We start from the raw sequence: 26848 nt of genomic DNA, 5'->3' as shown, positions 1-26848 counted from the left end.
AACATTGTCAAGCTCCTTTGCAAGGCAGTTCTGCTTCCTTTTTGAAAAGGCTTACTTACTTTACCGATTTTAATCAGTCCAATCCCAATGCATTTTATTTTAAAATCACTGAAAAGTCCACATCCAGTTAGACTTTCCGATACTAAATTGTTGTATTCAAAGTCCTTTCTAGACCAGTTGGCTGTTGGAGGCTACGAGTTGTGGAAGGATGCCATTGCCCTTAAATCAGTTTGAGGTTCTAAAAGCTGGCAAGTGCAAGGCACTGAGGCTTTGCACCGTGCATGCCTCATCCCGAACCATATTTTGTTTTTTAATACTACAGTTTCACAGACAACATGCTTTGGATTGGCTACTACAAAAAATTAAATGCTCCTTCTTTTCCTGACTTAGAAGAATATTCCGGTTGGAGTAATACCACAAACTTTTCGATAAAAGATTTACAAACTCTGTTGTTAAATTCTTCCTTTAACATATCCAGTTTGGATCCCAAAGGCTGGTTGCTTTGGCACATAAGTGCTGATTCTTGCCAGCATCGTTTTCTGGGTTTGACTGAAGGTTTTAAACAGGTCAGAGTAGATCCCCGTTTTGAAAGGGGCCATTCTGTGACTACCTATTCTGTAGGCAAACTATGTCAGAATTGGCTCAGACATTCTACCCTGGCATCGGTTAAGTTATATTTGTCTAAACTGACTGACGATGTTGATCTGAATGACTTTATAAAAGACCCGGCTAACGGCAGATCTAAAAGATGGGTATATGCTGTTTATAATGAGTTATGGAAAACATCCCAGATTGAGGCGGCTACCCGCCTTAGAGCTATAGATCAACCCAATTTAGAAAAAGTGCTAGCAGTTGTTGATAATAGCATAAACATGCTCTCTTCCCGCATTTACACATTAGACAATATTGTATCATCTGTTGTTGACATTGTGCATGATGAAGTGTCTGTTCTGTATCATGGTCAAAATCAATTGCGTTCCATCATGCAGTTTGCATGGACCTTGCAGACCCTTAAGGCTGGCAAAGTACCATGGCATTACATGAATACGTCATCATTGTTGGCCCCATTTAATTTGACTGATAAGCAGCGTTTACTTTCGATGAAGGATTCATCTTTTTGTATGTTACACATTGAAAGTTTAGAATCGTTACCTTTTTCTGTGGCAGAAGCCAATACTGCAACTTGGCTTATCCACGGTTCAATAACACTCCTGTTCCCTCTTTTCAAATTCGAGGGATGTGTGAAGTACTTTGCAATTGGTAGATACGAGCCTCTGGGAAGTTCTGATCTCCGTGAAGCTTGGTCGCTTCCGTTTACCTATAGATGCCTTAGAGAGGGTAAAGAGGTTTATTTGAATGGTGAAGAATGCACTGAAGCACTAGATCACTCATTGATTTGTAGACCTATACAATTACATGGTTCTTGTAATCAGAATCAGCCTAATTTAGCCTGTGTTTTGAAAGGTACACCTGTCCTGCTATCGTTCCCACATTCACATTACTGGCAAATGGGAGTTATTTACTTTTAAACAACGAAGATTGTTGTGGGTTAATAAAGGGAATTGCTTATGTGGTTACCGTCAGTAAGCGGGTGGTTTGTTGTAAAAATGTAAAGTATCCTCCCCCGCATGGGAAGCTTGATGTTTCCATCTGGCCTAAGATTCCGACCTTGAAAGCAGAGTTCAATAAGATGAGTTGCATAAGAGCTCTATTGTCCCAGAAAGAAGTTGCCCTTACATCTGCTCGTGAAACATTTGTCCTTCACGTGGCTAACACCCGCACAGAAGTGCATGCTTTGTTGAATACTGATTTGCCCTTGCATTTCGGTGAGTTAATTCACACTATCTTCAATGCATCCTCCACAACTGGGCTGGCTCACTTTTTCAAAGTTGTAAGCAGTGGCCTGGTCACTTCGTTTCAAACTATATGTGGTCTCTTTCCAGCTTTTTTCCATTCTATTTTTTCCAGCCTGTTTGGTGGATTTCCTTTGCTACTGGCTCTGGCTGCGGGTGTGCTTTTGCTGTTTTGCTTATTTCAAAATGGATGCATGTCCTGTATTACAAGAAGAACTGTCTCAGCTGGGGCTGCTTCGCTCCCGAATGCTTGAGTACTATGGAGCGCTGCCTCTTGCTACATTGAATGCAGCTTATGGATTATCGTTTCGATTTTCCTACTTTACATGCGTCCAGCCTGTCTTTCATTGCCTGAGTTGCGACTTCGAATGGGCCCTGGATTTGTGTCTCTGCAATACGGTGTCTCCCGATGCGGATTATAATCAATTTATGAGCCCCTTAGTTGCTCATGAATTGCTTTGGTCTGATGGAGGGATTATGGCATTTGCAGCGATGCATGGAGTACTGGGTCGTTGGAATGTTTTCGCAGCGGCGCAAGATTTCTTGGCACGCAGCTTCATTGAAAACCCACCGAGTTGTCCTCTGAGGGTGCTAGAGGCTCCGGTAATTGAGGAACATGTATGTTCTTTCCCTTTTGTTAAATTGGATGGCCGAGTTATTTTCAGATGAGAACAGTGACTTCCTGTTGGAGGCTTTTGCTGCATATTTTGCATATTCCTTATTGGGATGAATTATGTCTTCTCTCTCTCCTCTATGCCGGACGCCCCTTTTTGGACATCAAACATTTTTTTTGCACTTTTTCATTAAATTATGCCCAGACCTATTGGCTTCACTATGTCCGATGGCTAATTTTTTTTTTAATTAACATTTAATACCTATGAATTTTTTTTTTCTTTTCTCTTCAAAGATTTTTTATTTCGTTCTAAAAACAAATGAGAGACTTGTGTTCGGACTATTGTTCTTGAACTCTGTGTTCCTAAATTTGCCCCTTATGTTATCTTATCCGTGCTCGGATCAAGGGAGGGTGTCATGTAGATAGGCTTTGCCTTTAAACTGTGTTAAGTTAGCATGAGCTTATTAGGAGTTTAAAGGCCATTTTACCTCTCTGCTGCTTTTGCCCACGGCTCATATTGTTATTTATGCTTTGAGCCTAGTAGAATATTTTGCTTCACACAAGAATAATATGTTTTCCTATAGTATCAGCTTTGCTTGGTAAGCTATGTCTGAACAGTGAGTGCCGAAGCCTTCAAGGTTTTTTCAACACATCGGTTGTTTTTCGGGCTGATCAGCGCACGTCTTAGACATAACACCTAGGCAGGTGTGGCCAACTCTGACTTTTGGCGCATTTAATAATGCACTGCGCAGAGCATGCACACACACTTGATGAATATCCGCATGCTGAGAGTTGGTGTAAAAGATGATGTGATCTCTTTCTTCTAAGACCAGAGGTAAGGGGCCGCCCTGCTAAAACCCAAAGAGACCTTCTATAATATAATATAATATACTAGCAAGGGAGGGTAAGACTGAGGTTCTATTTAGACCTTTTCCCTTTAGCATTTTACCATGCTTTCACCCTTTGTATTTTATGGACTAGTAACTATGCTGATAACCTTGTTGCTTATAATATGTTTGCTTGTATTAGCTAAGATACTGCGTCTGAGAACACAGCATTAGAAATAAATATTTCAAATCTGCACGTGTCCTCATTTACTCCTCGTTCTGGACTGATATGTTAGTATAACGAAAGAGTGTTCATGTGTTCCACGTTACCTGAGGTGTTCTGAGTTCATGTTCTGGGTTGTCTAATCATTGGGGGTGTGTAAGAACCAATGAGACACTGATTGCTAGTCTGTTAGGGGATTTTGGATACTAAGGTGATTTTGGCACACCCTAATTCACTGAGGTTCCAAGTCTCTATGCACAGTTCTGTGTAGGAGCAGAATCCCTGTGACACTAGTTCCTGTACAGGGATAATTATTTTCAACAATGCTTGACTTGTATGGCATGGGCGACTTTACTTCATTACACCAATTGTGATTCAATTCACAGCGGTTTTGTGTCCCCACTCATTGAGCGGCAGTCAATTTTGCAAATGGAATTCCTTGCAATTACGTGAACGTCAGGGTGGGTACACTCCATCGGCATAATAGATTGAGATCTGCTGACATTCCCTTTATCTTCCTTTTTTTTTTTTACAGATCCTTCCTCCTTTTTTTCCCTTCCTATCCCCTTAAGTGATTTGTTGTTCTCTTATCTCCACCACAGGCATAATTCTCAGGCATAAATTCTGTGTCCTGACGATGATCCCCTTATTATATATGGAGATCGAAACGTCGTCGAGCATAGTGTTTTTGCTTGATTTTCTTACTTATATGTGTTCTAAGCGAAGACACTTTTTCATGTATTGTCATTTAAAAGTGTATTGTATTACAAGTCATCGAAATGCCTGAGATTTGGAAATCCTTTGATTTCCACATTGTGTTACCCCCAAACTCTTTTATGTTTACATTTCTCTAAAATGATTTGTCAATAAATGATTCAAGTCTCCACTTTGAGTAAGCAGACATCGTTTTCCATTGGAATTTCTATGTTATAACCAATTCTCTTTTGGGAGGGACCTCTGTTCTAACAATATAAATGGGATGGGTCATTGTCCTTCCAGAATAGTTTTGACCCATCCCTCTAGCTCGTGTGGTTCCAGAGATATCCTAGATTAAAGACAACGTTTATAGCTAGCCTACAAGACCGTGTCTGAGTTAGTCCTGGTTGGAACATTCACTTTCATTCTTGCTCCTGGTTCTGTGGTTGCCACGTGTCCTGTGGGTATGCCTACCACTGGAAAAGCTTAACCAGTCGATTTTTATTTATACGCCCTAAAGGATACAATACCCCATGACCTACCTAGCAATACTGGCTCATTAGTCCATTAAGTCCTTGCCAAAAATAAAACTAAAATTTGGGTCCTGAAATGTAGATTCATTCTTGTGACCTAAGTATTTTGGAGAGTAAGCCTGTCTGGATCCAATAGTCTTGTATCAAGTCACTAATATATCATCGACTTGAGTACCAGAGACTCTTTGCTTTTTGGGATCCAAGATTATTTTGGTGGTTGGTTTAGGGATTTACATTTTTGAGTGATGGAATTTGGGTTTTGCATCTGTAGCTCTTCTTTCAGTCCCTTCACTGAGAGATTGCTCCTACTAAGACATATAGAGAAAAGGTCTTTCAAAATTTCTAGAGATGTCGCAAAGCAAGCCTTACACTGCATCTAGTGTTAACTGAAATTTAGGGCCTGATTTAGAGTTTATCATCATGTGACTCATATCCCGCCTGCCTTTATTACAAGTCCTACAGGATATAATGCACATGTAATAAAGCAGATCGATGTCAGTCACGTTTGAGATGGAGTAACATCTGCCAAACTCTAAATCGGGCCCATAGCACCAAGTGTTAAGGAGCTTTTATAACGTTTGTAGTATATCTCATTCCCAGAATGAGCAAGCACCTTTTTGTTTTTCTAATTGTAGATTTTTAAACTGATTTATTTACTTAGCTGTTAAATATTATTATGTATTTTCTAACACAAAGCAATGATTAGACATTGATGTTTTTAAACTGATATGTACCTCATCATACTAAATACAAGTTTGGGGGCGCAACTAGGTGAAGTTCCGGTCGTCAGCCTGTACATTGGCCTCCATCTAGGTCAGAGACCCAGCATCATGGTTGCCTTGGGTGCCTGGAGACCTCCACACCTTACTCCATGGTGGACCTGATCCCCTTTGCTGCCATTATCGTCCCCTACCTGCACTCCTTATTCAGGCCTTGCGGCTCCTGGGCGGTCACCGCGGGCCACTGGGCGATTCCGGCTGCCTCGCGTGTGATGCCCTTGCTATCTCCGCAGTGGCCCGGGATGGATCCCGGCCCCTATTCAACATTTGAGGCCTATCCGCCGTCTGACCCATAGACAGAAGTGCCCACTCAGCGATCCTGCGCTGCGAGCCCGTGAGTGACAGCGGAGGTGGCCCACGCTGAGCTGCTGGCTCGTTCCTGAAGGAGCTGGACCCAGGGAGACATTCAGTAGGACTTTGCCTTATACCTGCCAGCGCTCTCGTGCCCCCGCTCACTGCATCCGCTCTGTCGCCAGACTCGAGGCATGTGGGAAGAGCGACATGCGTGGCACTGATCGGCAGCAGCCTTGATGCCTGGAGCCTGCCCCTACCTTAGAGCTGTGCCAACTGACACATGGCTGAATGCCCCGCAGCTCCCAAGATGAGCCTGAGTCTGATCTCGGCCCTCTCCCTCACTCCTGAACTCCACTTCACAACATGCTTGCACGGCCATGGCCCTCCTCCTAGCTGAACACATTCTCACAGTCCTGTGGCGATCGCTGATGGCTCCATCCGTGGCGGCTTGACAAGGGGCGATGAGGAAGCCCTCCGCTATGAGGAGGTCCAACATCTCCGCAAACGTCCCATCTCTCCTTAGTGGGCCACCCTTCTCACACAATTCCTGCAAGAGGTGGGAAATGATGATCTCCCCCCGTGAACCATGCTGCCCAACCCAGTGGTCATCACTTGCCACGCGCATGTGTCGGACTCCATATCTAGAGACCTAGATGGAAGTGATGATTCTTGACCTCCCTAGTTTGTACGGCAGAAAGGGTTGCCTGGGAGGCTTTTCTCTTCCATCTCCACCCCTCCTCTCATCATAGACCCACTCAGCCGCACTTCCTGCCCAGCTGCACTTAGTAACACCATCTCAACAAGCACACCTACCTACATTTATGCATTTCTCTCTCAACAGTCTCAGCCTACCACCGTTATCTCTAATATATGCCCACTTTCCCAGTTCCTATTCTCACCCCCAGTTGACATTGCGGCAGGGTGTAAGTAGTACTCACCAGCCCATACGAATAAATCCTTCAGGTTTATTGTTGATATACGCATACTCTGTATATTCCACTCTACGATGTGTGTATACATTGCATTATCGCCAGCAGTGTATTGGGAAGGCAAACCTTGCCGCAAATGTTGTGTTTAATGTAACACCCAATAAATACATTTAAAAATAAAAATAATTCTATTTGTGAGTTTTAATATCTTCTTCTGTCTCGAGTATTGTTTGACACGTTGTCGTTGTGACACTTAGTTGCCCCAAAACAGTAACTTGGTTGTGCTGTTAAAATACATTTGTTTTTTGATCCTGGAACACCCGTTGACAACGTCGGTTCTCACCCATCCCAATACCAAAAAGCCCCGGACTACACCGGAACACTCGCAGTCTTTATCTACAATAGGCTTGTAAACAGGTCTTTCCCATTTCTTGCTTGCATTCAGAGTTTTGTTTCTGGGCAGATTTGTGAGTTTGTCGTTTGTCCAAGTTATATGAGCTGTATGACAGTAATGGGATTGTCACTAGAGAGTTTTCTAGACTTTTTTTATTTACCATTGAATAGAATCACACATCTCTCTTATTGTTATGAATTAAAAAGGAATACTTTCCAAAAAGGTGTTATCGCCCTGTAGAACAGGATAGAGGTTTCTTCTGTGAACTTCCAGAAGTACATCAATTTTTGCAGGGTATACAAAAATGGCTATCCTACTTGCATTTGAGTGCATGGCTTATAGCATGTGCTTGGGACCACACAATCTGAGTAATATATTCAAATGATGCTTGACGTAAACTGTCCTTATTCCCACATTGTCTTCTAGTTTATCATGCTTTAAAAAATAAGAGATCCGTATGTACAGATCTTCAGTTGTTTAAATTAACAATGTCTTTGAATGAAATATGTTAGCAGTTCTCCTTAACTAACTCTACCCTACCATACAGAGCCCACAAATGTCCTTCACAGTTCTTTTGATAACTGTTTGAAATTCATAACTATTAATCGTGACATGCAAGGAATGTAGAGCACTAGGTCTAAGGATGCTTAGGAAAACACAATATATACTGGCGTCACATTTTTTAACTTCTAAAGTTGAGGTCCTATTCCAGCCAGAGAATGGAGGCTGTGCACACATTGGAATTACAGCAAGTGACTGACGTTTCATAGATTTTGCAAGAAGTTCGACATTCTATTGTATCAGTTTTGATAATTAATATTTTACAGGTCAACAGCAAGGACAGGAAGGAGGATTGAAACTGCAGCAAGCCACATTAACCCCAGTGACTGTTTCAGTTGGGGGAATTAGTAATGCCACAATTAGTGCTCTTAGTCCGGACCAGATCGCCCAAGTGCAATTGCAGCAGTCCCAGCAATCTTCAGACCAGGAAGTAACACCTGGCAAAAGGCTCAGAAGAGTTGCATGTTCATGTCCGAACTGCCGGGAAGGTGAAGGAAGGTACACATCTACTCATTTGTAGACTTTTATGTCTCTTTATTTTGCTTTAACAATTATTTATGCAATTAATGTATTTGATGTTGATTTGATTGCATTCCTTTAATGGTTATGATCACTGTTTTATTTTAATTATGAACTTTAAATTATTTAAGGCTAAACCAGGTTTAACTTTTTCATTTTGTTAGAAGCACTAATGAACCAGGGAAAAAGAAGCAACACATATGCCACATTGAGGGATGTGGAAAGGTTTATGGCAAGACATCTCATTTACGGGCACACCTACGTTGGCACACTGGAGAAAGACCATTTGTTTGCAACTGGATATATTGTGGCAAAAGATTTACACGGAGTGATGAGCTTCAGAGGCATAGAAGAACTCACACAGGTGGGAATGTCTCAGTTTTTAATTTAAGTATATTGTTTTTTAACTTACAGTTCACATAAATGTGATTAGAAACAACTTGAGATCTTGAGTGTAAGAATTACTGCTAAAGGGCAAAGAGAACCACGTTTACTCTCTTATCTACTGGCCTCCTATTTACATGCCTCCATGGTGAGATGTTTGTTATGTAGCTGTGCATGTTCTTCTTTGTATTTAAGTATGAAAGAAGGCCCTAAACTTTCAATAATACTTTAGACCACATGTATAGCACATGTAACTAAGAGAAACCAACAGCTCATGGCTTTCTTTTTACCTATGGTACTGCAGCATGTTCACAGTTAGTTACTGTTTTTCCAGTAATGTAGACATTAGATCCTCTCTGTAAATTATATTGGAAAGGTAAGCGTTATTTTTGGTTTCTCGTTTATTATTAAAATGTTGGATCCTTATTAAAATAATATTTCATCCAGTGTGAATCATGTACAGAGCCAGTATTTCCTATTACCCCACTACAGAATGTTATGGAAGACCATTTCGGAGATTTACGCCACTGTAATATGAAGCAGTGGCCATCTAGCTGCGGGATAGTACTGTTGCTGTCATGCTTCTTGACTATCATGGGATTCTGTCTTGTATTTCTAAACAATGGAGTATTTCCACATAAGTGCTGGATACACTGTACATATTTTACAGTGTATGTAAGAAATCTGCCTCAAGGAGGCAACATTTTTCTTTTTGTTTTTTTTCATTTTAAAGATGAACTTGATTAAGACAACTTATTCCTAACATACATTTCGGCCAAAACGCAATTGTCTAACCATCTTGTAAGATTGAAAAACAGAAAATAAAATTGGAGACTGAATTTAGTACCCAAGCACTCAAAAAGAAGTTCAATAGAGTAATTTGAGTTATCACCATTTCAATTATTCCCATAAATGTTGATTCAAATCCCTCCTCTCTTGGTGGTGACAAATACGGCGACTTTCCACTTCATGAATAATTGTAATGTCATTGGAATATATTGTAAACAAAAATGTGTGTTTTTTGTATATGTACCTACAGCCCTGAAGAAGTCACCTCATTGTGACGAAACACGTGTTGCCTGTTTCTCTGTTGAATACACGTTGCTGATGACAGTTTGGTTTTCGTCTCATTGGAATGATTGTAATTGTGATAACTCAAATTACTCTATTGGACTTCTTTTTGAGTGCTTTGGTACTAAATTCTTTCTCATCTTTGCATGGAGGTATTCTATATAGCATGGCACGATACCCAAATGTAATGTGTAAAGTATTTGTACTCAAAACACACAGTAATACAGTGATAACACCACATATGGATACCACACCAGTTTAGGATAAATAAAGTATCTTTATCTAAACTCAACAAGACCAAAATGTTTGAAATCCAACATACATGTAATAATAATATGACTTTGAAAAGGTTTCAAGGAACTTGGTCCATAGAAAACTATGGATGCGTGATTCTACACAAAGTACCTGTTGATGCATCAAAATTCTCAAGGCCTAACAGCTGCAGAGTAGGGAAGCGTTGAGATACAAAGAGATGCATCATTTCCGGAGTCCTCGGGGAGGCGATGCAACAGTTCTGCTGCACGCAAGAGAAGTGATGCGTCAAATCTGGACTGCAGAGGGAAGTGATCCGTTGACTCGAACATGATTCTGGTTTGCAACTGATTCGTCAGGAAAACGTGCCGCTGCGTGGAAATCCGGGATGTGCTGGTGATCGATGAGGCGGCGGCAATCGGCACTGCATCGGTTTCTTCTGCCTCAATCCCACGATGCGTCATTTCTAGCAGCCGCAACAGGTGATGCGTCGTCTCTGCAGCAGCACAGTGATGTGTGGAGCTTCTTCTCGCATGGTGGTGCTGTGTCCAGAGAACAGCTGCAAGAAGGGCGATGCAGTGATTTCTTCAGTTCTTCAGGTTTCTTACAGTTCCCAACAGCAGTAACAACCTCCAGAGGCCCCAAACTTGAATAGGCACCTCCTGGCAGGTCAGACCTCTCAGCAGCAGAGTTCAGGAGAGCTGGGGGTGAAGTCTTTGTGTCTCTGTGACTTGTTATGTTATGTTATGTTATTAGATTTTTTAAGCGCAACAGCTGCCCCAGCAAAGGGGCGTCCCGGCGCTACCAGATCAAGAAACAAAAGCGGAGGCCATCTAGAAAACTTCAAGGGGGAAGACTATGGTGATGGAAACAGAAAGGTTTTAATGGCCTTCCGGAAGTCTAGCATATTCTCAATGCCACAGATATAGGTCGGCAGAGAGTTCCATAATTTAGCTGCCAACACCTGGAAAGAACGGCCACCCATGCGGCATAGTTTGAAGCGCGGCACCTTTGCCAAATGTTGCCCCAGCGAGCGCAGACTACGCTGCAGGACATACCAGGTCAACAGAGGGCGTAATAAGGCCGGGCTCTCAGTCTTAAGAATCTTAAAGGCCATCACCAGGGCTTTAAACTGGATCCAAGATGAGATCGGTAACCAGTGTAGTTTTTTCATTGTAGCTCTAACAGAGCACCAACGAGGGAGCCCTATCAGTGTTCTCGAGGCCATATTTTGAACTCTTTGCAGTCGTAGGGTCTCAGATTTATTAGCACCCAGAAGCAACACGCTGGCATAATCCAAGCGTGAGGATATCAAGGCTTGCATGATGATCTGCCGCACCGTTGGTTCAAAATATTTCAGGATGGGTTTAGGGCCTCTCAGCAGACCCATGCAGGTAGCTGCCACTCTCTTAGTATGGGTCTGGAAGGTTAGTGAGGAGTCCATCCAGACTCCCAAGTTCTTAACAAGAGTCGTTGGTATTGGCATTTCGCCCAGCGATGCCGGCCACCAGTGCTCAGTCCAGAGGGCGGTGTTCTTCCCTGCCAGCAAAACCTCGGTTTTGCTGGTATTGAGCTGCAAATAGTTGTCCGTCATCCACTGGGCAACAGCTGTCATTCCATCTCTATACCTGGTAGCCGAGTCAGATGGCCCTTCGGATAAAGTGATAACCAGCTGGGTATCGTCTGCATACGATACCAGCGTAAGGCCCCACTTTTTTGCTACATCGGCCAGGGGTTGCACATAAAGATTGAAAAGTGGTGGGCTGAGTGCAGAGCCTTGTGGGACCCCCTGACCGATAGTGTGAGGTTTAGAGATGAATGGTGGAGCTGAGACCCGAAAGGATCTCTCCTCAAGGAATGATCAAAACCACTCTAGGGCGGATACCGTGATCCCTATCGCTTCCAGCCGAGACAAGAGGATGTCATGAGATACCGTGTTGAAGGCAGCACTGAGGTCTAATAAAATCAGAGCTGCACTCCGACCGGCGTCAAGGATCATCCTAAGATGTTCAGCTGTAGCAAGTAAGGCAGACTCGGTGCTGTGACCCGGCCTGAACCCGTTTTGGGACGGATCCAGGATATCATTGTTGTTCAGATAACGGGACAGCACTTCACTCTCATGGGCTTCCGCAATCTTTGCAGCCCACGGAAGGAGAGAGATGGGCCTAATATTTTCTGGCTTAGAAGGGTCTAGAGAGGGCTTTTTAATAATGGGAGAGACCCAAGCCTGTTTCCAGGCTCTAGGTACTTTAGCTTAGGAACATGAGAACATGAGGCCAGCACACACAGGCCCTTGGAGATTCTTCCTCAAGCAGGTGTACAGCAAAGTTCCAGTCTTTGTCCTTTCCTTGGCAGAAACGGCAACTGCGGGCCAACCCCACACAGAAAAGAGGCCGTACTCGTCCTCACAGCTCTTCAGCGAGGCAAAGGTTCCTCTTGAGTCCAGAAGTTATGGGGTTTACGGTCTACTACTAATACCCAATTTTGTCTCTGTTCTCTTTATGCTAGGGTCCCTGAGCCCAGTCCAAACCAGTTCTGTCCTCACTGGTGCAGGATGACCATAGGGGGTGGAGACAGCATTGTGCAAGAGAGACAGGCCCTATTCAGATGCAAGGAAATCTCCTCCCACTACTCTAAATGCAGCCAAGCCCCATTCAGCTCAGCTCAGCTCTGAGTCATCCAGGAAGGGTCAGGCACACCTCAACCTCCCCTGTGGCTGCCTACAGTGAATCCACATCTCCATCCCCAGTCACTCCAAACCCAGACAGTCAATCCACAAACAGGCAGAAGCACACAGAATGGTTAAACAAGAAAATGCCTACTTTCTGAAAGTGGCATTTTCAAACACACAATTTAAAAAACATCTTTAATGAATGATGCGTTATTAAATTCTCAGTTTAGAGAGCCTAAACTTAATTTCTCTATCTTGCCTCAATGGGTATACTTTTAAGATGGTACAAATACCTTTCAATACTGAAAAACGAAATTGGTAGTAGCCTTTCAATAGTGAAAAACGAAATTGGGAGTACATGTCTGTGTTTTACATACACTGCACCCTGCCCAAGGGGGTTCCTTGGGTTTATCATAGAGGGGCCTTACATGTAAGAAAAGGGAAGGTTAGGGCCCGGCAAGTGGGTGCACTTGCCAGGTTAATATGGCTGTTTAAAACTGTGCACAGACACTGCAGTGGCAGGTCTGGGATACTTTTTCAGGGCTACTCATGTGGGTGGCACAATCAGTGCTGCAGGTCCAATAGTAGCATTTGTTTTACGGGCTCTGGCACACTCCTTCCATGTTACTGGGGACTTACCAGTAAACCAAATATGGTAATCCGGGAGAACCAATTGTAATAACAATTTACACAGGGAGCACTTGCACAGTGATACAGATTAGCAGTGGCAAAAGTGCCCAAAGCATCAGAGCCAGCAAAAACGAAAGCCAGCACAGCATTAAAAATACAGTAGGTAGAGGCAAAAAGTCAAGGGAAACCACACCAAAGATGCCAAGTCCAACAGGTTGCTTCTTAAATGTACTTGTCCTGTAACAAAATCCACTTGTCCTGTTTGATGCCCTGTAGTGCGGCAACAAATTATAGCAGCCGTCTCATTAAATGAGAGTACTGATAATAGCTTCTCTGATTATGCCCGGGCTCATACTGTAGTACGGTCGAATTCTAGCGATTCCCTTATTTTGACACCTTTCTGCAGACCTGCATACTGAGATTGGAGGTAGCAGTAAGCAATAGTTCCAGGGCTGGAATGCCCTTTTGAGTCTGAAACTTACTAATTTGCATGTTTTAGGGGTTTTCACCAGTTCTTCTCTAATCTTAACCCATCCTGAGAAAGGTTGGAAATATACCACTTGACAAGGGCAGAAGTAAAACTTCTTCCAGGGTTGGGAAAAAAGTGGTTGGAGGGAAAGTGAACTTGTAAACGCTCAATAGATTTTTGCATGAGCAAATCTACACTTACCTATTTTGACGTGCTAAAATGGGGCTCCCAAATATTTTCTAGAATTGTCATTTCCAGGCCTATTTCCTTAATTTTTTGTGAATTCTTGAAAGCTGTAAATATGCACTAATGTGTGGGCATATATCATGGATGCACCTTTGTGATTTTTATTAAGAATTGGGCATCTAATTCAGTCTGGTGCTAGCCAAGATCTTTTGTTTTTATTGAATGTGTATCTCTTTCTTTATCGGCGGCCTTCACTGTGACAGCATTCTGCTCTTTCACAAGAAGGATATCAGCACACAAAGTTTTGTTCACTGCCAGGAACTGCTGTTGCAATGTGTACTTTTGGAGACCAAAAATCTTTTTGTATTTTACCAATGTTTGATATAATGGCGAGGGCCTGTCAGCTCCTACAACAATAAATAAAGTATTACAAAAACCATGTCAAAACAAGACACAAATTGACAAAACCAAAAGGCTGACCACCAATTGCAAATTCTTGTTTATTTTCATGTTTCCCATAATCTTGTTGAAACTGATTACACTCATTTTCCATTATGAATATTTTGGGAGAGATACTAGCATGTATCAAAACATTTTACTAACTGTTGCTTCAAAGAAATGGTACCTAAAATTTTCAATAATTTAGCAAAACATTTTTTACTAGCAATAAAGAATAGTCAATTTTGCTTGCAAGCATCTGGGGAGAATTGCATCTTATTAGATCACATTCTAGGAGCATTGTATGTAGCTTCATATTGTTAAACTTAGCAAATGTGTACACATTTTTATACATGAACCACTGTCAGTAATGAAGTCTGAGCTTACAATATTTCTTCTGAGCACTCACCCTAATAATAGAGGCTTTGTATTAATGAACCATAAATACAAGTTCAAATAGCATTAATATAAGGACACAAATATTACCTTAGCAACAGGCAATTTCCTTCCTTGATCCATAGTTTCTTACCCTTAAACTGGCAGCCAAAGGGTTTGTGCTGCTGGGGGTTGAGCCTAATTGTCCCCAGGACAAAATAAACATAAAAACCTACTGTCCTTGACCCCAAACAATATGTCCTGGGCGTCGGCTATCTATTGGTAGCATTATTGGTTGTAGATACACATGCTCTGCACAGACTGTAAAGCAGTACTCCTTTAAACAGTGGTCAGCCAGTGGATGGTGCAGATGCTTGAAACAAACTCTTAATGACCATTTGGTCAACTTTAGCTGAATAAGTGAATGTGTGTGGAGTGGACCATGTAGCTGCCTTGCAACTGTCAGCTAAGGAGATGCCACCCAGGAAATCCTTAGTGGCCCCTTTCTTATGAGAAGAATGTGGTCTGGACTGAACAACATTCTCTTGGCTTTCAGGTAGCAAGTTTGGATGCACTTGACATCCATGACTGTGAAATGCACAAACGATTTCCAAGATTCAAAATTAAAAAAACTTAACAGACCAAAAACAAGTATGTTGGTTTGGTAACAGCCACACCAAACATTTTCCAAACTAATGGTGGAGGTAGCAGCCTTGCCTCTAGAGTTCTCACTGTCAGTCCTTAACTGGACCACTGGTTTCTCAAGGCCGACTTCAATCAGAAAGTACTGCAGGATCTGCAGATAGCTTTCAATCTGTTTTAAGACTTGAGTGTGCAGATAAAAGTGCAGTTCATCCTCAAAATTGTTTGTCATTCAGTACTTAAGGGGATTTCTAGACCCAAAGATCGCTGAGGAGTTTAGTCTTCGGGGCAGTCATTGATCCTAAACGAGTGCTATCTCATAAGGACAATTCCCTGGTTAACAGTTAGATAAGTATTTTCTCTTCTGCGCTCTATAGCTTTGTGCCCTTTCCTAATCCTAAATGAAAAGACTTAACACAAGTCTCTAAATTTGTTTCTGGAGGTCCACAGATTCCTCACCTTTTGAGTATTTCCCTTGGCATCAGACTAGATTCTGAAAATCTTAAGCAGCGCGGCGCTATGCGGCACTGCACCGTTGTTGCTTCGGTCCAAAAGTGAAGCTCGGGCCCTATTCAGACTTCAGTTGTCTTCTTTAAGTGCAAACAGATGTAGATATGGAGCTACCCCTCGGGGTCTCTTTCGAAATTGTACTTTTTGATGTTTTTTCCTAAAAAACTTCTGTAGTGTGCTAGAAAAATGTCTCCACATAAATGTAGAGTTTAAAACATGTGGGGCATGTTGCAGACCAAGGTCTGTGACTGAACTGCACATGGTTGCCTGGGGTCCCACCATGAATACAAGGCCTGCAATGACTGAACCATTCGGGATAGGGAAGCAAAGCTGTTTGTAGCGAAGTACCGCAAGACTCCAAGTGGTGACCGGTCGAGGTTCAAAGACTAATGATCATAGTGGTCCAAATCTTGGGGTAAGTCGAAGAAAAAGCACAAGAAGTCCAAGTGGGACTCGAACCTGTCCTGTTACTTTCGAACACCTGAGAAGTCTTGAGAGGCTCACTGTGCCTCCCTTTTTCATTCCAAAGCTGTTCCCTTCGTAGCTGATTCCAACACTGGTTCGACGCATCCTGGATTTTCAGGGCTGTCTGCAAAGCAGGGAATTCCAGGAAGCCATGCAGTGGCTTTTTGGCAAGTTATCAGCTTCCTGTGACACGGCAGCATACCCCCTAAGAGCTGCAAGATCTCCCAACTGGGCTTCATCTGCTGGATCCTCCCTCGGCACCAGTTGGACCCTCTGGTTTCATTCTGGGTTCCAGACCTACCTCGCCACCAGTTCTCTACCCAGTTGCGCAACCTATCCAGGTATACGATCCACCAACGGCGATGCTGGTGCTATCTACTCTAGACGCCAACTGCCAGACCATAGGGCTGCCTGACATTGAGACAATGTCATTCTGACCTTGACTGAGGCTGTGTGCTGTTTAGCCTTTTAGCCACCCTCCAGATTCTAATATTGTGCCCTTGCGTTCCGGAAAAGCTCATGTCCTACATGAATTGTTTGGCACAGATTCTGATAATTTTGGCTAGGTTGCTGAGGATGAGTTTGTCCAGCCTTATCATGGGGACAACCTGGATCTCCAGGATGCCAGTGGTCTGGAAACTTCCCCCAGACACTGGATTTGTTTGTACACCTGTACAGAAAAAAGTGCCTCCTTTGCAATGGCTGTGTGGAGGGTGGCAGAGTTTCTTGATCCACAGCTCCACTGAACCCATACGTCCCTTTAATGTGACTCTTACAGACCCACTTTTGGGGACCATGGCAAAACCTTGGTCATGCCCCTCTATCTGTCGGCAGGCTGCAAAACTCCATTGCCCTAATCTGGGCAAGCCCGACTTTCTCACCCAGCACCCCAATCCAGAGCGCCTTGTGTTGGAGACTTTGGCCTGCAATGTTAACTTAAATTTGTTCCGGTCTACTTCCCCTGTCCAGCATTCGGAGAGGATAGAGACCTTTGGAAAAAAGGTCTTTTCATTCTGTGAATGGCAGCTGGCGCATCGGCTGCTACACATGCCTTGTGGGACTCAGTTGCCCAGGTGTTACCTATGTTTCCTGAATAACCTTGTGCCATCCTCTCTCAGGCTATGCAGAACAGTTGTGATGCAGCTAAGTTTACTATTGGCTGCGGGCTAGACACCCTAGACTCTCTTGATAGAGCCATAGGCACGAGTGTGGCCCTTCGCAGGCAAAGGATGTTGTCTACTGGCTTTTCCAATGAGGTCCAGGCCAGTCTTTTGTACATGCCTTTAGACAGGTCCTGTCTTTTTTGGGGATTAAGGAGAGATGGCCCTGGAGCACTTTAATGATAGCAGGGCAATAGCGTGCTCCCTTGGCCGATATGTTCCTCCGCGCCAGCTGCATCACCAATGTCGCTCCCACTATGGTTATGGTAGGGACTTTCAGTTTCGCCTGTGAATCCAGCCAGTACAGCAGTTTCACCCCACCAACCCAGTAATCCGCTCCGCTCCGTTCACCTGCCCATCACCTGCCACATCTCGAAGCATCATTAGTATGCCCTTCACGGCACACAGTCACCATGTCAGAGGCAGGATCTGACATTTTCTGACAGGCTGACAGACGATAATTTACTACAAGTGGATCCTGCAAATTATTCAGCAGGGTTTGCTATTTACCATTCTTAGTTGCCCCACTGTACCTTCCAACATCCCATAATTGGAAAGGTCAAGAAAACAGAACAGCCCCAGCTAGAGTCAAAAATATTTTACAGCTGAATCGGTCTCTGTCCAAACTTTAATTAGCTGTCAAAACCTGGCTCCACACACTCTCCAGAAACCTGCAAATCTCTCCCTTATATTTATTTAATTTAATTATTGTTTTTGTGAAGGGCTGCTACCTACCCTTTGATAGCCTCAGAGACCTGTAGGTAGTGAGGATACATATAAGAGGGAGCGATCAGGCGGTACAATAAAATTCCTCAAATAGGAAGGAGATGGACAACCTGTCTATCCTCCAGCACCGATGGAGAGGACCGGAATCTGGACCCACCCAAATATGTCTCAAGTAAGAGTGTCTGGGGTAACATACAGGATGATGTTAGACAACTGACAAGGACAATGTAGTTTACAGTTGAGGAGTTTGTCTTTGAGAATAGACGTTTTCCAGACATGTGGCAAAGAATCTTTGAAATTTGATGTAGTCATTTTATAGTCTCGATTTGAGAGGAAGAGAATTGCAGTTCCTGCTGCTGGGACTTGGAAAGTGAACACAAGCTCTGTTAACGAGATAGTTTAGAAGTAGGTTTAGGCCACTGGTGTAGATAAGTCCTATCAATGGGCTGACTACTTTCAGACATTTCCTGAGCTATAGTGAGCTCAGTAGTTCTTGGAAACTCAGCCACAAACCATATCTTTAAGCAAATTTGTAATGAAATTGCAAAACAAACAAGCTATTTGTCTTGAGAAATTAAATAAATCTAGGGCCCCATTCATAAGCATAGAGCCAGACGTGGCTGCTTGTAATGGTGATGTACCAAGCATACATGTATTGAGATTTTTTTTAACAACCAGATCAGTGATTTATTGCATATGATATGACCTTGTTGTAAGTTGAGACCGTTCTGGGAGGTAGTCTATCTTGCACTGAATGAGATACTGGGATGAAAGACCCAAAGCTGGCATTATGCCACATAGCGCTAGGCAAGGAAGCCAACATATGTAAGAGGGCGTTCACTGTGGCTGGGTTTATTAGTTGCCAGATTGCTTATATCTAGAAATTGGTGCACAAGCTATTTGAGGGCATAGTGGAAGAGACTAGCCCAATGAATGACCCTAGGGGTTCATGACGTTCCAATAGGTGAAATTTTACACAGGATATATGGAACAACAGTTAACTGAGAGATACATAGAGTTTATATATAAACAGAATATATCCTGATCTGTAGGATGTGCCGTACTTTCTTGTGTCATCCTGCAAAATTGCTATTGTTATAATGCAAAATGACAATAAAATGTTTTTTAAAGAGTATTTTTTAAATTATCACATGATGATCTTAGGTAGTCATAGGATTCAGTATGTTAGTAGACCTTTTAGCTATTTTAAAGACTTAATGGTACAGATTATGTGTCTTTGAGTAGCTGTGTAGGAAGAATGAAGTAGTACCTAAACATAACTGGTGTAGGAGGCGAACCTAAGATGGTGGGAAGTTAGGACGTGTTTCCAGTACCTCTGTCCCTGGTCCGCAGAAATTCAGCATTGACACCCTTGTGAGAGATCCCATCTAAGACCCTACATCTTTAGAAGACTCAATACGGCGATTACATGCTGAGAAATTCACTGCATTTGAGAGAAGATGGTGTGTTCAGGTGGTTGGTGATGAGGCAACATGGTCGCTGCATAGCACAGAGGCCTTGGTGTGGCGGCGATCGGAGACTCCAATCAGTATTGTGCATGCACAGCTGAAATTCTCTATAGATTTATCAAGTTTCCTGTGGCCCCTGGGTATCACTCTCTGAACCAGAGTGTAACAGTTAACAAACTTAATTGCATCCCCATAAACGTGGGGAATGTCCCCAGGGCACTGGTCAACGGTCTTCTAGCGATAGGAGTCTGTCACTGCAACTAAACCGGAGATTAAACCGGGGCTGGATGCTCCTGTTCGGGGCAGCCCAACAATACCAAGATTGTACGGCGCATTAGGGGAAAGGTATATGTGAGTCCTGTGGGAGAAGCAGGACAGAGTAGTGTCTGGACTGCTATGAAGCAGGGGATGCAGCAAGGGGCAGCGTTACAATTGGCGAGACCTGGAGGACTGAAGGGCCCCACAGCCATAGTGGGCCATAAGTGGGGAAGTGGTATCCTGCTTGTAACAGCGTAGAGAGGGACCTGCATGCCCCTTGTCCAGGCCACTGGAGTCAGGAGCACCGAATCTTCACAAACCCTACAGGACTATAGGTAGTGCTGCAGCTCTCTGTGTATAACAATGTAGTGATGAGTGTGTATGCCTCTTGGCCAGGAGCTCAAAGCCAAAGCTGGGGGCTAGACAACACAGCATAACAGATACCTTTTAGGGGCACAATCATCCCTAGAGTGATGACACAACCTGTGCACAAGTGTCTTTCAAAGAGGCCCATCAAGCACAATAATAACCAACAGGGAAGAAAGAAGTCCGTATTAAGGACATACTGTCTAAGTCTCAGAAACACAATTTACTAGTGCTCTCAGCACCAAACTCCCCAAACAGAGAAACCTCTACAAAGTCAGCATCAGCACAAACCGAGCCACCATTAACTCTCATTCGTGGAAGAGCTATTCAAGAGTATCAGGGAGGACCTCCCAGCACTTCTAGAGAAGGTAAAAGTAGACATTCTGTCTCTCAAACACAATGGAAAAGAGGTAGGAGACAGAGACATGGCACTGGAGGAAGACATCAAGGTCGAGACAAATGCATTGAGAAAGGAGGGCCTTATGTTGCAATACCATGCAAAAAACCTTCAGGTGCATGTGGAAGACACTGACACTGATCCTAGAATGTAAATATATGCATCAAGTGGGTCTGAAGACTCTCAAAGGTGATGGCATTGAAGGATTCAGTAAAAGACTTTTCAAGCATATACTTCCTAGCCAGTATGAAAGAGACATTGAATTATATAGCACACACTGCATCAACTCTAGGTTTAAGCAAGCTAACCAGACTCCCTACATCCCGACTTGCCTCAATCATTAACATCAAATGGAAAGGTCATGGAGGCAGCCAGGAGCATGATCCAGATTGTATTTAAAGGGTACTCCATTTGGTGGCCTAGAGTTATGCTCTGCAACTCTACAGATAGAGAGGATTGCTGTCCGTGAAGCAGCACAACAAACCACCAGTTGTCATTGTGCCTGCAGAGCAGAAGGCCAGGGTAAGGCTCCAGAGGTCACTGAGACCCCATAAAGGGAGATGCCAACACGGCTACAGACACGATGTACTCGTTGGATGTAAAAGTTGGTAGTATAAGCGGTGTCAGGATGGAGGAGGAGATGGACAGAGGAAGGTATTAGAAGATGGAGGAGGAACAATGGCACTTTACTGCTAAATTGAACTATGGCCTGTTGGCCATAATGTGCCTTAAAGAATCACACACAAAGAAGTGGGGGAGAGGAAAGAACTCTTACCCCAACCTCCCCTACAAATATCTACATACACAAAGATAGGTAGGAGTGTATGATTTAACACTATTATATATGGTGGCATGTGCTAGATATTTAGAAATTGCCCTTGCCCACAATTTGTGGCATGCTTCATCATAGGGCTTGCTAAAGGACATCCTTGCGCAGACCAAAGCTTGAGGTGGAGCAAAAGGGAAGGGGGAGACAATACAAATATAAACTTATTGGGATCAACAAATAAAATATTTTTGCAGAACGTGAAGTCTAAAACTGGCTTCGTTCCTACCTTGTTTCTGTAGGTTGAGGGTGTAGGAAGGTAGATACCTGACTATGGTTACCCCCAACTTTTTTTCCTGGTGTTTTGCTGGTTTTCTGACTTAGCTGACCTGGGGCCCTGCTATTCAGGACCCCAGGCCCACTGCTCTCTCTCTAAAATGGATTCCATGTACCTTAGGTACATATCTAATTGGTACTGAGTCACCTTATCAGACCCTGTAACTCAGGGCATAGGTGTACCCAGGGCCTACCAGTGGCTGAAGCATGTATTATGCCACCCCTGGCTGGCCATCTAAATCTGACACAACTGGCTGAACGACAGCTGGGGCAAGGTGGTGTAATCACCCTTTGCTATAGATATAGTATACCTATATCTAAACCCTAAAATGGACACACAGATTCCTATCAGTCACTCCTATGGCAGGCCTTAACAATCCTGAAGGCAGAGTGCTTGGAATCGTGTGAGATGGTGCTCTGGCATGAGCTGAGCCCGTCTGCAGCTTGCGGAACCAAGTCCTAATAGCTGTTCCATGATAACGCATACCATATACTCTTAAGTGCATTATAATCCTCGCGGTTAAATGCCAACTCTGGTATCGCTTTATCAAAACATATTGAGTAAGGTGTCATACGAATTGGAATACTAACCCCTCGCCAATTCTGGCGACGGGGTTAGCATTCCACCCTTCTAGAGGGACACGACATGTATGTAACTGTGAACCCCGGTTAAAGTTAACTCGAGCCTCAGCTCCACAAAATGGATGATGCCACCAGACACAAGTCTGACCTCCTGCTGCTGGGAGTCCTCCCAGAGAGGAGTGCTTGGACAAAGGGTTTCCTGTCAGGGGCGGTGCTAGCACCATCCCAGACAGGGTTTTGTGTATCCTGGGTAGGCAGGGCTTTACAGGAAGGTGACTGCAAGTGGCACCCCGGTGCTCACTATGCATAGGCCGGCTAGAACCAGTTCCAGGGGCACACCAGCCCCTGGCTTGGGGAAAGTCCGGCATGGGAGAGGGGCGTAACCACCCCCCTTCCTGGTCCCACCCCTAGGGCAGGACCTAGTCGCGTACCCACCCCTTTCTTTAGGATAAAGGCAGGAGCGGGGACCCTTCCAAATTAGATCATCTTCGAATCAAGAAACTACTTTCTACGAAAGGAACTCTCGACTTCTTCTTAAGATTTCTCCCTTGTGGCTAAGGAGTAGTCACCCTGCACCCGCAGGCACCATCAAGAACACTGCGGTTTGCTGCACGTCCTTCCTCAGGAATCCGACCGACCAGCACGACGAGACCCGGCTTCCCTGGCACCTCTGACCTCTACCTACCTCTACAGCTAAGCTGAGAACCGTAGGTGCGACGAGACCTCAAGGGACCGGCCATCATCAGAACTGCACGACTTCGATCCAGCACGACCGCCGAGGGATCCTCTGGTGAGTGCTTTGGGGTCCGAGAAGCCCCGACCCTGAGCAGCTCCAGCACCGAAGCCCAGCCCCCCAGCATCCACGAGATCTGCGTGGGGCCCTTCTGCTTTTTGCTGCTCACCGCATTGTCTGGCTACTAGCCCGCTGGCTTGTGGCCTTCCCGAGGACGATCAACGACGACAACACTGCTGGTCTGGTTGCTCCAGACTGGCCCTTGCTCCCTTCCAAAAGAGGAGCACCCCGGACCCTCCTGGTCCACTCCAGACGCCATTTTAGGTCCACCGCGTGGGCTTGAATTTGACAAGACTTGTTGCCCCAATCCTGGGTCCAGCGACGTCGACAGCATCAACCATCGTGGGACAGCTCGCACCTCCATCCTGGTCGCCGACAACGCCTCCTGGTCCGTGAGACTGCAGAGCACAGCGTCGCCCACTCACCTGGTCAAGGTGACTTCGCCCGGTGCCATCCTGGTGCCCACACAATCACTGGCTAGTGATTAAGAACTTGGTCCCCTCTGCTTTCAGGTGTCATCCATCTTCGATCCAGGCTTGGATCCATCGAACAATCTTCACCGGTCGCCTGCCAGCAACTTCTTTCTTCAGGCTCCTGGTTCGTCAACGAGGATTCCCGACGTCTTTTCAGACCTATGCAGCCGCAGCCCCTGGGCTAGGTAACTTCGGCATTTCGGTGCCCCAGCATAGCCTCACTATCCAAGGGTCCAGATCCACTTTCGTTTTTGACCTACCTAGTCGGGTTCGCCCGAGAACACTAACTTTGCTTTTACTAGCCTCCATAGACTTTGTCCCGCATCCCGCGTGAGAGTGCCCACTCTGCACCCGAGTCCCCTAGGCCTCCTATTAGTAATCTGAAGGTTCAATAGTCAAGTCCTAGCGATTCCAAAGCCTATTAGTCCAGTACTTACCTGCTAGTAATTTCGCATTCCACTTTCATAGTATATGGTTTTTCGTGCCCCTCGGGCATTTGTGTAAATTGTGCAACTTAAAGTATTTTCGTAAGAGTTTTGTTGTGTGCTTAGTACCCTGTCCTCATAAAGAGTACAGGGCTGTTGTGATCTAAATAAATACACTGTTTATTTTCATAACACTTGTGTGGTGTCCTTTCACTTGGTGTTCAAGGGGTATATGTGATGGTATAACAGCTGGCTTAACACGCCCTCTAGAGTTTAGCCCGAAGACTGCTCGTATCCATGCTACTAGGATAGCTGGTCTATAAGGTTGACTTACAACCAATCATCAATAAGGGTTGTTTGGACTGATACATAGTGATCACTAGAATAGTGAGCACTGCATATCAGGCCAACTTCTCACAGAGGGTAGGTACACTTTAATCTGGGGCTGCTTAAAACACACTGCAGTAATACCTGTGGACAAAGATATAGGCAACATAGTAATAGAAATCAGTTGAAGGGACTTGGCTGTCTGTATTAAGCAACCAGAAAACATGCATTGATTCTCTCTTGCACTCTTACCACTCAGTTATTCTTCACACTTATTTCTACCAAAGGGGTCTAATGTGCATATCCCCCTGGCAGCACAAATGCAGGTTTTCATGTTAACCTATATTATACAGAATTGCTAATAGTCATTTATGTAGTGCAATCTGTTCATTTGTTGTCCAATAAGAGAGAGACATAACTCCAAGTCAGCCCGCCTCCCTTGATGTCATTTCGGGTGGGCTGGGATATCCAGAATATTAATTTATAATAAAAACGTACTGAGTTTCAAAGTAGTTGAAGCTCGAACAAGCATGGGAGCGATGACGGCTTCCTGTAGTCACACACTAATTATATCAGAAAATAATATGCATAATTACAAACTCTGTTCAGTGGCCAGTGATTTGTCTATATATTTTCAACATAAAAAAGTGCAGAAAGTTTCTGAGTGCGTGCACTGTTCCTGGAGCGTTAGGGTCCTCTAGCAGTCATCAAGGAGACCCTCCGGTCTCCATGTATGTTCTTATATTGAGGGTTATCTTTAGTGGGTGGGAGCCGTAAGGCTTACATATGTTCTTTCATCTCTATTTGATCAAGTAGTCGGGTGGTCCGGCCCCTCACCACCCTCTCCTTACTTCATCAAGGTGAGACTGCCATCCCTGCACTTCCCACCTTGCACAGTGTAGTTGCTGGTCGTCCGACTCAGCTAACCTACTTGATGCGTTTCTTCCCGTCAAGTGATTACCAATTGTGATCACGTGATCGGGGGCGTTTATTTGGGCCAACACAGAGTATAATTACTACCCCTGTCTAGCTCCATCTGCCATCTTGTGGGGGTTTTAGATTTACTGATGGCAGTCATTTAAGGCACCAATGTCCCACTAATATTAATAACAAAGGTACTGTTGTGTAGCATAGATATGATCTGTCTCTAGATACACATTTTAGCATAAATAAAAATCGAAATGGAAAGGAGACACCCGAGAGATACCTAGGTGGAAATCCTATATAGAGTATATACGGTGTATTTTACCCTATATCAGATCATTATTAACACTTTGTCTCTTCCATATTGTTAGGATGCGGTATGGGTATTGTATTTTTATTGGTTCTATGGGGCCATTCATATGCTTACCATTTAAAATCCTGTGTGACCTTAAAAAATGTATGTTTGAGGCATGTGAGCTGTAGATCACATGCTTTGCATACTCCTGCCATCTAGTGTTGGGTCTGGATGTTTGCAAGTTGTTTTTCTTCGAAAAAGTCTTTCCAGTCACGTTTTGCTGATAGTGCGCATGTGCATTGACTACATTGTTAAATTGTTTTTTTCCGCCATCTGGTTCGGACGTGTATTGCTGCGCTCCGATTCAAAACCATTCCATGGCTTCCCCTCGGTGCGTAATCCGCTCTACCTACTTCTGTTTTGTTTCCACCACGTATTCCACTTTTCCACGTATCACAGCGGTCGAGGAAAATCTTTATTTCGATCCGAAAACTCTGGGAACGCCGTTGGGCCTAACCGTGTTGGTCCACCTCGTGGTCGATGGAACAGACTCCATTCAAATTCTGTCCACGGAGCCATGTGAAGTATCTGCGCACCGACTCACACGTAGGGTGCAACTTGTGCTTATCTCCGGAGCACAACGAACAGGACTGCAACACATGATTTGATCGAAGAAAACGCTCCGCGATAGTCTGGCTCGACGTCATGAAATGCGAAGCCAAAACATCTAATCCACCCCCGAACATCTTCGGTGAAGGATCCAAGCAAGATGAATTTGATGCACAAGGCGCCGAAGAAGAACAGGAAGAACTTGTATCTATTCTGGAATCAGACTCCGAGATGGAAGACAACATACTGCAGGGTCAATGTCCCATGAGTACTGAACGCTCCTTGCCCCAAAATCCAACTCAGACCAAGCAAAAGGCTTTGGTTCCACCTCTGCCTTCGGTCCATGGTCAGCACCGAGAAGTTGTTTCTGATGCCCCACCTTCTGACTTGGCTCTGAAACACGTTGTTAAGCCTTCCGGCTCAGGGTTGAGTCGGCCAAAGTCAGGCCCTGAGCCGAAACCTTCAGGCTTGAAGCCAAAAACTGCTCAGGAACCGAAACCCCTGACACCGAAAAGGCAGCTTTGGAACCAAAATCTTCCACAGCGAAAAGTCATTTCACCCCGGCACCAAAACCGTAAAATGTTTCTCTGAAGCTGCAGGATCCGATTTTCGAAGTTCCCCCACCCTA

The 26848-nt window shown here is 44.2% G+C and overlaps 1 protein-coding gene across 2 annotated transcripts in view; it reads left to right on the top strand.

Annotated features, from left to right (window-relative positions):
- Positions 1-26848, top strand: part of LOC147672016 (transcription factor Sp4-like) — a 131760-nt gene that overhangs the window by 69805 nt on the left and 35107 nt on the right. For both annotated transcript variants that reach the window (XM_086948052.1, XM_086948051.1), the window contains exons 4-5: positions 7969-8200; positions 8386-8585. In XM_086948052.1, the coding sequence (XP_086804178.1) occupies positions 7969-8200; positions 8386-8585 (432 nt within the window). The remainder of the gene's footprint in view (positions 1-7968; positions 8201-8385; positions 8586-26848) is intronic.

The sequence above is a fragment of the Lissotriton vulgaris genome, unplaced genomic scaffold (assembly GCF_964263255.1).
Source record: "Lissotriton vulgaris unplaced genomic scaffold, aLisVul1.2 SCAFFOLD_3066, whole genome shotgun sequence".
NCBI classification, from domain to species: Eukaryota; Metazoa; Chordata; class Amphibia; order Caudata; family Salamandridae; genus Lissotriton; species Lissotriton vulgaris.
The sequence above is the reverse complement of the archived record's forward strand: the minus strand, read 5'-3'. Positions and strand labels throughout refer to the sequence as shown.